The sequence below is a fragment of the Propithecus coquereli genome, unplaced genomic scaffold, assembly GCF_000956105.1.
Source record: "Propithecus coquereli isolate 6110/MARCELLA unplaced genomic scaffold, Pcoq_1.0 Scaffold48, whole genome shotgun sequence".
Taxonomy (NCBI): domain Eukaryota; kingdom Metazoa; phylum Chordata; class Mammalia; order Primates; family Indriidae; genus Propithecus; species Propithecus coquereli.
The window spans coordinates 6,060,958-6,075,962 of record NW_012150618.1 but is presented as its reverse complement, the minus strand read 5'-3'; the positions used below and the strand labels follow the sequence as shown (position 1 = coordinate 6,075,962).

At 38.8% G+C, this 15,005-nt stretch overlaps 1 protein-coding gene across 1 annotated transcript in view; it reads left to right on the top strand.

Moving 5' to 3' along the window:
• The window catches only part of UTRN (utrophin), a 522,534-nt gene that overhangs the window by 500,362 nt on the left and 7,167 nt on the right, over positions 1 to 15,005 (top strand). The window contains exons 66-69 of the mRNA XM_012655520.1: positions 8,558 to 8,716; positions 9,067 to 9,307; positions 12,023 to 12,131; positions 13,349 to 13,441. Coding sequence (XP_012510974.1) covers positions 8,558 to 8,716; positions 9,067 to 9,307; positions 12,023 to 12,131; positions 13,349 to 13,441 — 602 coding nt within the window. The remainder of the gene's footprint in view (positions 1 to 8,557; positions 8,717 to 9,066; positions 9,308 to 12,022; positions 12,132 to 13,348; positions 13,442 to 15,005) is intronic.

Sequence of the window (15,005 nt, the reverse complement as noted above, 5' to 3'; positions counted from 1 at the left end):
TAAATTAAAATAAAAACAAAGATAATACTCAAAACTCATCACACCCTAAGTATTTTACTTCATTTTACTATTATCTATGTCCTTGGGGATATAGACAGATATAATATGTATTATATTGTATAAAGAGATATTTATTATATCTGTCAAGTGGTGTACAGCTCTGTATCTTTTCCCAACTCCATATTCAGTGAAGTCATTAGCTTGAAACTGACCATGATGAAAGAATGTAAAGCACAGAAATTGCAAATGCTACAAATCAAGGTTGTTTTCTTTATCTTTTGGAGAACCTGTTGTTAAGCATTTAAGAGCACACCACTGCCATGCACCAAATACCGCAGCAGGTCTACGGTGAAGATACTGTCTTCATGAATCTTATAGGCTAGAAGAAAGAGAGATAAGTGAGCCTACACAGGGAACGTGGTCAGGGCATTTGTGGTGGACATAACAACGCCCTCACCCCAAGATGTCCACATCTTAACCCCTGAGACCTATAAATATGTTACTTTCCATGGCGAAAGGGATTTTGTCAATGTGATTATGATGAGGATCTTGAAATGGGGAGAGATTATCCTGGATTATCCAGGTGACCCCAATATATTCACAAAGGTAGGTCCTTATAAGAGAGGAGAAGAAGATATAACGATGGATGCAGAGGTCAGAGAGAGAGAGATTTGCAGATGCTGCCACACTGGCTTTGAAAATAGAGGAATGCAGGTTTCCTTTAGGCACCAGAAAAGACAAGGTAACAAATTCTCTTTCATATGTGAGATGAAATTAAATTAATAGAGTAAGAATGTATAGACCACTAAAGAGAAATTGTTTTCCAGTTACTGGTGCATTAACATTTTCTTAATGACTATGTGAATAAATCTCAGTTTGCTAACAGTAGAGGTCCTTTGCTCTCTCACATTCTGAATTGCTGAGTAGACTGGGCTTCTTTCCCTGTGAACATGTGGTGATTTTGCCATTCTAGTGAGAATGTTAACAGGCAGTCTGAATCATTGAAGCCTTACTCTGGACCTGAAATTCAGTGGTTTGACTTACGTGTATAATATTTACTTATTTAAACATTTCTGTTTTAATCTGTATTATTGACTCGACAAGGTGAATAAGTATTACTACGGTAAATACTTCAGTATCACGATAGGCTCTCTACTGTTTCTCATTGCTGTTTGTTTCTGACTTGGCAATCACCTTATAAACATGTCAATCTATTTTCCCTTCTTTTTCTTTTTAGCCAAGTGAAACAACTATTTTTTAACTTACTGGAGGAGGAATCTGTTGTTTAGGTGGTTTGGGATAGAGAAGTCTCATTCATATAGCCAAGGGTAATTTTCCCTTTCCCTTAAGTTACCTCCCTTTAAGGAAGGTAACCATCCCTACTTAGGAAGAGGGAGTGTGATTGCATATGGCTCATTCCCAAGCTCTCTCTGTGACCACATAGGTGTTCCCCTCCTTTGCTGTGGACCCCTGCCCCCTTTGCCACTGTGCCACTGGTGGCAGCCTGCACACGTGGGCTCCTTCCGCCTCATGAATGCTGTCACCTCTAAAAGCCTCTTCCTTAAGTGGTGGAGAAAGTGTGGGGCTGGTCTCATGCCCTCTCCCCAAGACAGCTTATCCCTCCCTTACCCCCAGATACTGTTACAGTTAGATATATGGCTGTATTTGACTCACTTAAAAAGTGTAGAAAACCAAAGGGAGAGAATATTTCAAACTATTTGCAAAAAAGTATATTTTTTATTACATAAGGCAGGTTTTGTTCCTAAGTAGTGGTAAATAGGATAATAGATAATTTTTTTTAATTTTAGTTTAATGTATATTCAAAAAGTATATAAGAAGCAGGTCAAATCAATGGTATTGTGGACTCTTTTTACCTTCTTATATAATTATTATTTTTTTAATTTCAAAATATTCAGGGGGTACAAATGTTCTTGGTTACATGGATCACTTATGTAATGCTTGAGTCATGGCTGTAAGTGTGCCCATCACCCAAATAGTGTTCATCGTACCCGTTAGGTAAGTTTTTGCCCCTCTTCTTCTCCCCCGTCCTCCTGCTTGATTTCCACTGAGTTTTACTTCCCTCTGTGCAAATATGTGCTCATCAGTTAGTTCCAATTTAATAGCGAGTATGTGTGGTGTTTGTTTTTCCATTCTTTAGATACTTCACTTAGGATGGTGGTCTCCAGTTCCACCTAAATTGTTGTAAAAGGCATTCATTTATCCTTCTTTATGGCTGAGTAGTACTCCATGGTGTACATATACCACATTTTGTTGATCCACTCATGAATTGACGGTCACTTGGGTCAACTCCACATCTTTGCAGTTGTGAATTGTGCTGCAGTAAACATTTGAGTGCAGGTGTCTTTTTGATAAAATGACTTCTTTTCCTTTGGGTAGATACCCAGTAGTGGGATTGCTGGATCAAATGGTAGGTCTACTTTAAGTTCTTAGAGGAATCTCCATACTGTTTGCCATAGAGGTTGTACTAATTTGCAGTCCCACCAACAGTGTATAAGCGTTCCCTTCTCTCTGCATCCATACCAGCATCTGTTATTTTTGGACTTTTTAATAAAAGCCATTCTAACAGGATACAGTGATATCTTATTGTGGTTTTAATTTGCATTTCCCTGATGATTAGTGATATTCAACATTTTTTCATGTTTATTGGCAATTTGTCTATCTTCTTTGGAAAATCTATCTATGTCTTTTGCCACTCTTTGATAGGGTTGTTTGACTTTTTTTTACTGATTTGCTTGAGTTCTTTGTAGATTCTGATTATTAGCCCTTTATCGGACGTATAGCTTGTGGATATTTTCTCCCATTCTGTAGGTTATCTATTTGCTCTGTTGATTATTTCCTTAGCTGTGCAGAAGCTTTTTAATTTAATTAATGAAACAAATAAAATTGGGGTGTCTCAATTTAAAGTCGATTAAGAACATTTCATAATTAATGGTATGTGGATGTGGCAGCTTTTAGGAAAGTGGCAGGAAGATTATTGAAGTTTGTGAAATACAGATTTAAGCTAAAGCATCCAGGACACTGAATTCATCACAGTGGAGTCCGCCCTTTTGGGTGAATATGTTTATCCCTGAGTTCCTGACTGTTTGAAAAAATTTCTTCTTTCTACTCTGAGAATCTATATCACTTGGGGGGAAAAATATTTTCTACCCATAGTTCTCCCCCAGAATTAGTACCTTCCTTCAACAAGTACTAGGCTGGGTTATTTAATGCTCCCGGGCCTACCGCAGGATGGTTGGCGATGGCCTTTGGCACTCCAGGTCCTGCAGAGAAGCACAGGTGTTTGTGAGACTGCCAAGTCTGAGTGCCTTCAAAGTCCGTACGTGAGAGCACATCTGCTTCCTAATCCTTGGGTTTGCCAAACAAATCACTGCGGGAAATTGCAGTCCCCCGCTTCTCTGCCCCAAGGACAGACATCTGTTTCTTACAAGACCGTATGGTACAGTAGTAGTAGCAGCAGGAAGTGTGTGACATAATCTAACACCTGGCCTTTTCCTGGAAGTTTCCTGAAGCTCCAGCATTGGTGGGGTCGAGATACAATCCCAAGAGACAGCAGATGACAGTTTTCCAGACCACCTAACAGTATTGTCAGCTTCTGAATGAGAGGTTGGTGGCTTCTCAAGACAGCTTCTGCTTCATTCTCAGGTCTATATCTGGAGGTAGCCAATGTCAAGGTATTAGAATTTTTTTTGTTGTCGGGAGAGATTAAAAACCAATTTAAAGCACCTTAAGCAAACAATGGTATGTTAGCCAATTTCCACAATACTTTTGGAAATTTTTTTTCTTTCTTAAATTCTCTAGTTTACTCCTAGACGCCTCTTGAAGTTTTGTTATTCTTGAATAATAATAGTGATGATACAAAAAACCGCCACCACCTCCTTGCTATAGAGCATACTAAGAGCCAGGCACTGTTCTAAGCACTTTTCACATCTTTGTTTATTTAATCCACATAGAAACCCTTTTAGAGGATGCTCTTGTTCACTTTGTTAGCACCATTTTACAGATGAGTAAATGGAGGCCCTGGGAGGTTAGGAGCTTGCCCAGGGTCCCACAGTCAGTAAGTGGTGGAGGTGGGGTTTGGACTCAAGCGTGCTGGCACCAGGCACGGGTGCCCCTCGCCATACAGCTGTGCTGCTTTTGCCATGTGGGAAGGAGGGAGGGCTCCCCAGGCGGTGGGAGGGGGAGGGGTCAGGGGATGTGCACACCCATCCAGTCCTCCTGGGGGCCATCACTGTCCTTGTCCCAGTCCTGCCTGTTCTCCGTCCAGGCCGCAGCTTCACATTCAAGACCTAACCAGGTTTTCAGTTCAGAAGGTTTTACATTTCAACAAACTGCTGGATCAAAATCAAACTCTTAAGTTTGGTTTTGAGTGATCTCAGTTACCCAACATTTAGCAATAAAAGAAAGCCCTATGCTCCGAGGTGAGAACGTTGAGATTTGAATTGTAATTCTCTTTAAGATATCTAAGGCCCTTTTACTCATTTGGATCTTCAGAAGCAGGCGTTCTGCCTGCAATTCGTGCCTTTCTCTTTCCCTCAAATTGATCTGTGGAAGAAATTCCGTGATCCCCATAGCTTTCATCTTTCATGAAGCGAGTTTATTGTTTGTTGCACCTTCATGTATCACCTTCATGCTAGAATATGAACCGATCTTATGGCTTCTTACCATTTGTAGACCCAACTCCCAATGACTCCCTATTTCTCTGTAAGACTGACTCTGGAGAATTTAAAAGGAAATTAATTATAAGGATACAAAATATCTTTGAAGAAAGAATTGAGCAACCGTGTTTCAGGAAGGGACAGGAGCCATGATGGTTCTGGTGATCTCAGGAGGAACTCGAGGACAACAGTTCCTTCGGCCCCTGCTATCAGGTGGTCTCACTCCATCTGCAGTCTGCCCCGGGTGACAGTGTTTTATGTGAAAGGATTGAGTGGGGAGGCTGGCTGTGGTTTGCACTGGCATTGCAATTTGCAAATCTGAAGCCTGGAACAGAATAATCCTTAAAAGGAAGGAGATTCTTGTTATTTTTATTTATGTCCTATCTACTTTCAAAAGTTCATTGAATGAATCACAGTTCTTTTGTCATCTGACATGTACTAATTTTGTAATCTAGATAGTATTTACTATGTGTCAGTTAATTATAGTACAACTATATTCCATCTAATGGTTTTGTTCGTGCAGACCTATATTTTTGCAACATTTTCTATTTTAGCACGAGACACACGATTGATGTTTAATGACCCTAATCTGGTAACTCATTCTCTCTCTGCATTTAAAGAGTGTGCTCTTGGTTTTTATTACATATAATTAAGAACTAGAATGTATCTATTTTTATATTTAACTTTTAGACCTACTCATGTGTGAAAAACACTTAAGACTAAAATTATATATTATATGTAAATGATTTTCAAATTTTCATTTTTGTGAAAATTGCCTTAATTATTTTCCAGATACCTTCATGAAAGAATATAATGATAGCGGTGATGATAATTATAATAATATGTTAAACCCCATCAACTTTTCCGGAGAAATGAATCTATGTAAATTTTGACAACAAAATGCATCTCAAATCTAGTTTCAACTCTTTAGAACAAAAATTTAGTTGATTTAATATTGAACACAACATTTAATCCTTGATTCAAGCACTGGCATTTCATGTTCTGAGGGCACAAATAGCGTAATGGTGCCTTGTGATATTGGAGGAGCTTCGTGCCAGGATCTTTGGTCAAATTATGGCCATGAGATCACCAGGCAGATTAAAGGACCTAAGTTTTCTTTGAATTCTTGTTGTCCTTATATTACTTATTTTTTTAACTTTTACTTTCAGTCTTTATTTTCATTTATGTATATTATTCATAGATATCATATAATTAATAGTTTTTTAAACAGTATGAGAATCAGTTTACCTCTTATTTATTGTAACATCTGAGATTATCATCTATTTTTATTCTGTCTTGCACTGTCCTTGCTCATTCTTTCTTTCTTTTGGCGTGTGGATAAAGAGCTTTGCCTGTATAAATGAATGACCAGTCTGGTCATATGAATGGCTAGGTTAGGACTCTAGATGTTGCTCCATTGCGTTTGGACATTTAATATTATGGAAAGTGGGAGCCTAAACCTTCTTCTTCTTCTGAAAATGATTTGTTGTTTTATTTTGATTTCTGGATGATTGCTTGTGATTCTTTAACATTAAAGTATAGACATTTCCCTGGGATGTGTATGAATGTTCTTTTGCTATTATTTTTCAGATTCTCTGTCTTTTTAGTTTCTATACACAGATCTTTTTCATCCTGCAAAATGTTTACAAAATGTTCTACTGTACTCTTATTTTGCTATTGTCTATTTATCCTGACCATATGTTAGCTCTGTAGTTTTTATCCTCTTTTATTGCCTCTCTCCCCACATGAACTGGGTGAGGTGCCTCCAAGCATCACTGACTTAGTGTCTCATGATCCTTCGCTAATTGGTGTCCCAGTGGTGTTGAGCCATTAGTCTCACAGCCTGCTTCTGCCCTGCATAATATAGCTAGGTTAGGGTGTTGGGCATTTAGGAAAATGCACACACACACATACCCCACAGCTCCCTGTCAGATTTCTATTTGATTTAGCTACATGGGAAACTGAGCAGCTTTTGGATCTGCTTTAAAATGCTCCTCTCTGCCACGGTACAATACCCACCCTCTCCTCTTCTTCCCACTCTTCTAAGCCTAGGAACAGCGTGGGATTCTGCTAGAGGTTCCCTCATTTATTTCCCAGTGATACCGCATTGTCTCAGGAAAGGGAATCAAAGGATGATGCCATAGGTTACTTCAATCTTTATCCCAGTCATGTTCCTTATTTCCAGTTTCTAACCATGTCATAAGAGTCCTACCCCAACCCCTTTTAAAATTTATTTGATTTTGAAAGCAGGAAGGTGAGGTTAGGTATCTATGTTTATATTGTGATCTTAACCAAAGTGAATGACTTCAATTTAAGTATCTATATGTATAAACATACACACATATACATTTCTATATCTATGTCTATCTAGAGAGAAGGAAAGGAAGAGAGAGGGATGAGTTATATTGGTAAAGGAAGCAAAATAAATCAACAAGTGGCTCCTCTGACCCTCTGCTCTGGCTGTTTGGCAAGCAGAACACTGCAACACTCCTTTTTCTGATTTTGCTTCATCATCATCTCTCTCTCTCTCTCTCTCTCTCTCTCTGATCTCAATGCTCAGGGGAAACCTTTACTAAGAATTCACTCACTTTCAGGTACAGTTTTAAGTCTCCTCTTTGTCAGAGTAAACTGCAGTAACACCAAGATGGATTTTCAGAATCCAAGTGATGGAAGTCAGATTCAAGAACCAGAGCTCTTGCCTAGGATCAAGTGTTTCTAATGAGCTCAAGGGCGCAAGTAACCTGGAGGCCCAAGAAAAGTCGAGAGAGGTCCAGTACTTGCCAGCACCATATGCCAGGTCCTTTCTGGCTGTGTTAGCACATGCTCTGACCCCAGAGTGAAGAAGAGGTCACTAAGGGATATTTATAGCCACATCACTTACACAGGTGGGGACTGCTTCAGTCATGGGATAGCTCCATTTTATACTCTGATAGTTACATAACTTACGTGAGGTTTTCTTTATGTTCCATCTTATAAATCCATAGGTTCCAGGACTTGCTTACCAAAATCCATATAAACAGACCAATCTTCGAAAGGACTCTCCTGCTAGAATTAGCCAGGAGATCTGGCATTTGCACATTTACGAGGGTATCTGAATGGATCTCTCTCATAAAGGAAGAAAAGGCATTCTGGGCCTGCTGGAAAATATTTCTTTGCCATAAATGTATCAACTTTGTCTACTTTATTACACTTGCATGTATGTCAATCATTAATTCAACCACATTATTGCTATGACTAGTTCATTAGACAAGTAGTTAGGTAAGCGGAAGAACCCAAGTGAATGAAATGTAGTTTCTTGTTCAAATGCAGAATGATCGACCCTAAAAATGACCTGCTGATAAGATTAAGTAAAATATCTGTAGCTATTTTATAAAATCTACAATTATAATTTGTGCTGATTTATTTAAATAAAAGCACATAAGGATTATAAACCCCATCCTGTGGGTTACAATGCATTTTGAAATTGCTTTCAACCAGATGCTAAAGACAGTGAAGTCAGCTCAATCTTTCTCAATGGTCTTTTAATCTACTCTTTGTGCATTTGGTGATGGATTTTTGCCTATAATATCTTTCATATTAACTGTTCAAGTGTTGTGCCTTATTTTCATTTCCTCTGCTGAGTAAAATATCTCTTCTGAGGTTTGTGAGATAGAGCTGTTAGACTAAGGCAAAGCCTGAAATGTTGGCTCGTATACAGTATACACACACTGTTAGATGGATTTCTTCCTACAGTTTTGAAAGGGAAGTCATGGAGACACTGAGCTCTAAGGCAAGCTTGGCCCAGCCACCAGCCTGGTCATCGTCATCTTTCTACTTCTTTTATGTCCAGAAACATCGCTTTGCAGATGTGAGCCTTGGGTCTGTTTCCTTTGTCTCACTAGGGAAGACGAGCACGCCCTCATCCAGCAGTACTGCCAGACGCTCGGAGGGGAGTCCCCGGTGAGCCAGCCACAGAGCCCAGCTCAGATCCTGAAGTCGGTGGAAAGGGAAGAACGTGGAGAACTGGAGCGGATCATTGCTGACCTGGAGGAAGAACAAAGGTGTGCTAGGCCTGGGAGAAGAAAACCTGTCATCTTTTCTTTCATACAAAATTCAACACGGCCCCTTCCCATTCTGTTTTCACGACTGTTGTCCGAGAAATCACAGTGGAGTGGAAGTTTTAGAGGACATTAACAAACCGGGATAATGGCTACAGATACAGCAGCGTTTGGGGGTTCAGTGATGATGTCTACTTGCTTAAAGCTACAGTTTTATTCACACATGCCCATCTTACTGTTAATACACGTGTTTATGTAAGAGGACATAACATGAGCTAAATTCGAAGCTCACGGACAATTCTGGGAAAAGACAGCGTACATGGTAGTAATTCCGTTTTCCTTTTCCGCGTTAGAAATCTGCAGGTGGAATATGAGCAGCTGAAGGAGCAGCACCTGAGAAGGGGGCTCCCTGTCGGTTCACCTCCGGACTCGATTGTATCTCCTCACCACACGTCCGAGGATTCAGAACTCATAGCAGAAGCAAAACTCCTCCGGCAGCACAAAGGTCGGCTGGAGGCGAGGATGCAGATTTTAGAAGATCACAACAAGCAGCTGGAGTCTCAGCTCCATCGCCTTCGACAGCTGCTGGAGCAGGTAGGGTGTGCAGAATTCAGCGTTGCACCTCCTCACACCACCTGTCCACTGCCCTGGGGCTTGGTCCAGGTGTCAGTAGAGATAAAGAGGTCCACTTTCAATTTCTCACCGCCATAGTTAATTTAGACCGGCTTAGAAATTTCCTTTTCACATGTAAGCATTAAATCCTCACTGGCACAAAAAGTGTGTTCGCCCAGCTTACAGTGGAATTTCTGATGCTGCTTTAACACTGAAATCTATCTCAGCTCTGAATAGTTTGAGGGAAAAGACATATATCTGCCTAAATTACACGTGGGAAGCATTTTTGGAGATTAAGGGACAGCAAGTGACCTGAAATCTGCATCCTAAAGCTTTCTTCCACTGAGCCAAGAACACTGACTCGAGGAATAATTATTTTCTATTTTCAAGAAATTGAGTTAACAGATGGTTATTAATTTGCTTACTGTTATTCCCTAACAGTGTACCATGTTTTATGGCAGTTGCTTGCAAACTTCCTTGACAATAAGAAATACAATTTACATTATGATGAATACATACGTATATGATGAACACAAAATAATACTTGCCTTTATAGAGAACTGTCAACTCTTATTTTCTATTCTTTTTCCTTTTTTCCTCCCTCCTTTACTTTCTTCCTCCCTTTTATTTTTCTTCCCTCTGTTTTTCTTTCTTAATGCTGGTCAGGACCTACTAAATCAATTCTATAACTCATCAATGGGTAATAGCTTGCAACTTTGGAAAACACCATTCTTTGGGCTATAACAGAAGCATCAATACAGTTTCTCCTTTTCTGGTGCCTGTAGTCTTGTTAGGGACCATAATAAGATAGTATTGTGTATAACAAGTATATGTAACAAAATACTATCATATATAAAAGACACAACACACTGCAGAGAATTAAGTAGTTGATCACACATAGCAGTTAGGAATAGGACTCGTGTCACAGAACTAGTGATGGAGAAGCCTTTGCAGCAGGTTCACAGAGTGTAGAATCCCAACACAGGGGCCGGGAACCCCTCTCTCTTGAAAAATCCCTGACATCAACATTCATGTCATCTTTTGCCTTTTTCTCTAGCCTGTGCAGCGGGGGACCTCTAGACAGTGTGATAAGAATGCCTTTCTCCAGAAATGATTTATTGACTTAAAGCATAAACAACTTTCTCTCCAGTGATTTTCTCCAATTTTGGAAAACCATCACTTCCCAGTTGCTATCAGTCTTTTTAACTTGTCAGAATAATTGAAAACAGTGTAATTTCTGTGTTACCTACGCAGTGGGCCATAGGTTTGACCATATATTTTGACCGTATGGTTTGACCGTATATTTTTCCTTATGTCTCTCACTGTTTCAGAATTTGTGTGAGACTGTCTCGTGGAAGATTTCCTTCAGGGCCTCCATGTTCTGTATTGTTATAAAATAAGAGTTCCCTAAGACTGACCCAAGTCCTGGCTTCCTGGAGGCCCTCCAGAATGTTTGAGTCTCTTACCTCAATGCCAGTCACATACACTGGAAATTTACAATGTTCGTACTGTGAATTTAAAATGTCCGAATGGTGCCTTTGTGAGGGACAGACTCTCTCTTGCAGTCTCTTATTTACGTTATGAAGTGTTAACGTTAACAACTTAATGCATATATGCAATCACTGCAAGAGGAATCTGTGCTTGAAACCTGTATCTGCCATGGCTTGTTGATGCTCTTAAAAGAGCGAAAGGCTCTTCTGCTCACTCTTACCTTCCCCTGTTCCCTCCATCCCATTAAACAGCACTGCCTAATGGCTCATGTGCCTTCAGAACTGCATGGTAATGCTTTTAGAGATAGCAGGTATCTAAATGGCCCTGTTTATCCCAGATTGTAGGGCTCGTATCTCTTTTTAATGATTTAGCATGATGAATGCCAAAAGTAGATGAAAAATTTAACTCTGATAGTGAAAACTGGCAAAACTACCGGCTTCAACCAATATAGACTTAATGGAAAAATCTTCATGAAAAAAATTGTAACTTCCATATTCCCTATACAGTGGATCACACTTTCTAATTTGATCATATACTTGTCAACATATCAAAGATTTGTGTGAGAGTGCACTTACAAAGTATTTACTAAGTGACAGACTGTTCTTATCGTTTTAGAAATAGTAATTCATCACTCCCCTCGCAAAACCCTGTGACACACGCACTACTATTACCATCCATATTTTACAAATAAAGAATCTTTGCCCAGAATTACATAGCTTCTGAGTGGCAGAGTTGGAATTGGAATCCAAGCAATCTGAATCCAAAATTGTGCTCTTAACCGCTCTCCAATATTGCTTTTAAACATGAGTTGATTTTGAAATTGGATAAATTTTCTGTATTAGAAGATCAGTGCCAATTTTTTAAAGATGAATGAGAGATGTTTCCAAATTCACTTGGTTGACATAAAAATAATAGAAAAATTGAGGGGTGAAAATGACACTGATAAATCAATCTTGCAGTATAACCAAGTGAGTTCTTCAAGGTGCCCGAGCAGAAAGGGAAGAATCACTTACTTGGTGCTCAGGTGAAGTACCAGCCCCCCGCCCCAACCCCACTGAGACTAAAATGTATTGGAAAATGTCTAAAGACAAGGAACTCTGTAAGATTTAATTATCCAGGGTGAGGGAGGGGAAACTGGAAAGGAAATGTCGTACTTTGCGGTTATCTGAATCCTTTCTCTGCATTTACCTCTGAATGTGATTCCAGCCTGAATCCGATTCCCGAATCAATGGCGTCTCCCCCTGGGCCCTGCCACAGCATTCTGCTCTGAGCTACCCACTGGAACCGGATCGCAGCCTGCAGTTCCCCCAGGCAGGTCAGTGTCCCCAAGACACAGCCACTCCACCCAGTCAGCTTTGTGCTTGGCCATTTGTTTGGTTTTCATGTTAAGTAGCATTTTTGCACACTGGCACCTTAGGGCATAAAAGAGTTTTGTATTATCTTTGCTCTCAAATAAGTGCAAATCCATTTAAGTAATATCAAAAATGCAAACATTTTTAGAATAATAAGCTATAACATGCTTGTTTATATAGTAGATTAAATTTTGCTAAAAGATGAAAAAAATCTCTTTCCTTTTGGGATGAGCAAGAAATTAATTTTTTAGTTGCTTTGAGAATGGTTCTTCTTTTTTCTTTTTAGTACATTTTCTGTCTCTAAAGTTTCACATTTGTGTGTATTTAGAACACAGTACTAAAGAATATTATACCAAACGTAATGGTTTTCCCTGCCCAGGTCTGGGAACTCATTGGTCTACTTTTCTCCATCCTAGTTTGTGTAGACATCGCCCCACTCGCTCCATCTGAGGCAGAGGCCCCACCTAGCCTGTCACCGCTCACAGTGGGGACTTGTCACTGATGCTAGGAAGGGCTCAGCAAACTGGGTATTTACTAGGAATATTTCATTATCAATGAATTCAAATTCTAAAATTCTACTGAGGACCACATGCTTTAAATTAACTTATTTGTGTGGTCTTTAGGTACATTAATCAGAAGAAAAAATTAAATATTAATATTGTTTTAATATTTTTTCAAATAAGAGAGTCATTTGACTATTGATTGTAGAATAAAAAAAATATCAAACTAAAAAGTATCTTATGAGAAGATACCTTTCCTTTTGTGGCAGGGTAAGCTGGCCTATGCTGAAGCCTCCAAAAAGAAAGAAGGGAAAAAAAAAGAAAAGTAGTAGAATATTTTTCTTGTATGAAAAAATACTCTCAATGCAAAATAATAGATATCTTGCTAATTAAAATAATATGACTGTGTGGCTTATTTTTCAGTCTTGTATTTTCCCCTGGTGCATGGGTTCTTTCTACACAAACATCTAGTACATTGTAATTATATAAAATTATATTACCAACAAATTAATACAAAATTAGTTTGGGTATTTTTCCCTAAAATTGTCCTTTTCAATGGGAACTCTTTTCACATTGCTATTTGGAGGCTGCTAGTAGTATTTTCTCCTGAGTTTGGGTTTTGATGGAAGGCTAGACATTAATTTTAGAAAGTTTGCCGTTCTTTGCATGTGCCGTCACAGTGGGAGAGGACTTGCTGGCCCCGCCGCGCGACACCAGCACGGACCTCACGGAGGTCATGGAGCAGATCAACAGCACGTTTCCATCCTGCTGCCGTGAGTACGAGAGATCCTAACACCACCGCTGCGCTCTTTCCTTCCCGTTCCCTTTTTCTGCAGGCGGCCCTTTATCTTACTTGCTAAGATAACAAAATCTGGTATTAGAAGCAGGATTGAATATTATTTGAAAATAAGGCAAACGTTACATATGTTCAGAAAGAAAATGAGGCTCAGCCTAGATACCATCACGTCGCCGGGGTGCAGTGACAATGAGATCCTGCTCTTTGAGATTTTTCAATATGCCTTATGAGTGATAAAATGAAGATAAATAAAAATAAGTCTGGTTTTAAGAAGAAATTATCTTCTTCAGTGCAAGCTATCATAAGAAATGTGTCTTACTTCAAAGAAGAGCTTTGAGCGGCATGCCAAACAAGGCATGGAAATAGCCTTTCTAATGTAATTCCCTCTCTTTTCTTTAGACATTGTTCTCTGACGACATCGGATTCTGGTGCAGAAAGGGATTATTTTCAGATTTTCCTTTTTTTTTTTTCCTGCTGGTTCCTTTTCTCATGCAATAAAATACTCATTGTATAAAGGCCAAACAATTTAAGGCATCACAGATTATGACCCTGTAAATTTTCCATATGAACAACCAGAAAATAACCAAATAAAAATAGTCCAAATCCCAGAGGAAATTATATAATGATTCTTATTTATTCATTTTTCCAAATGTTTTCTTTTCAGCATCTTACCACCTTGCAGTCTCTACTGAGCTCTTACCTAAAACACTTCTGCTGTTTCTAACAAAAACTGCTTACCTGCATATATGTGCATATTACTTAATGCTACAGTTATATTTTAAATAATCTTTTAAAGGATATGAAGATATTATTTAGAATTTTAGGGTGTTTTCCTCTCACACTCATTTAGACAGTCACTAAGCTAAGATTTTACATAAAGGACAGCCTTTTATTTTACCCTTTTCTGTCATCTCCTTAGAAAATACCATCTTAAATGAGGAAAAAGATACTATCAATTATCTAGAGTATACATAAGTAAGATATATTGGCTTCATTAAAAATTATCCTTCACTTGCTACCACACTGTAGTTTAAAAATGTCATTCTGAACAGAATGTGAAGACAACTGTTTAAAACATGTTTCTCTCTGAATTTTCAGGAGTATTTGCCTAAAGGGTATGTTAGTTTCCACAAGCACATACATATATCTATTTACATTTTTGAGTGTGTCATTTCCCAGGTTTTCGTGTGTAATTCTAATATTCTGCTTCTTACAATTTGCAGAATCACATTTACAGCACGTCAGCACGCACACGTGTGCAATTCTGGCTTTGTAGAGTTCCGCAAAAGCTTAAGAGGGTCAGTGGATGCCCCCATGCTATTAGATAGTTGTGTATTTTTTATGTTCTGTGACCACCATGATAGATGAACAGATTATATCTTTTATGTTAATTATAATTCAAAGTTGAAATTTTTTTATAGGTTTTGGTTCTCAGTTGTTTATCACTTAATGGCTAGATGAAACTTCTTCATAGTCTTTATAAACCAGAGTTTGAAAATTTAATTTCTAAATGAAATTACCTTTTAGTTCAGCTTACACCT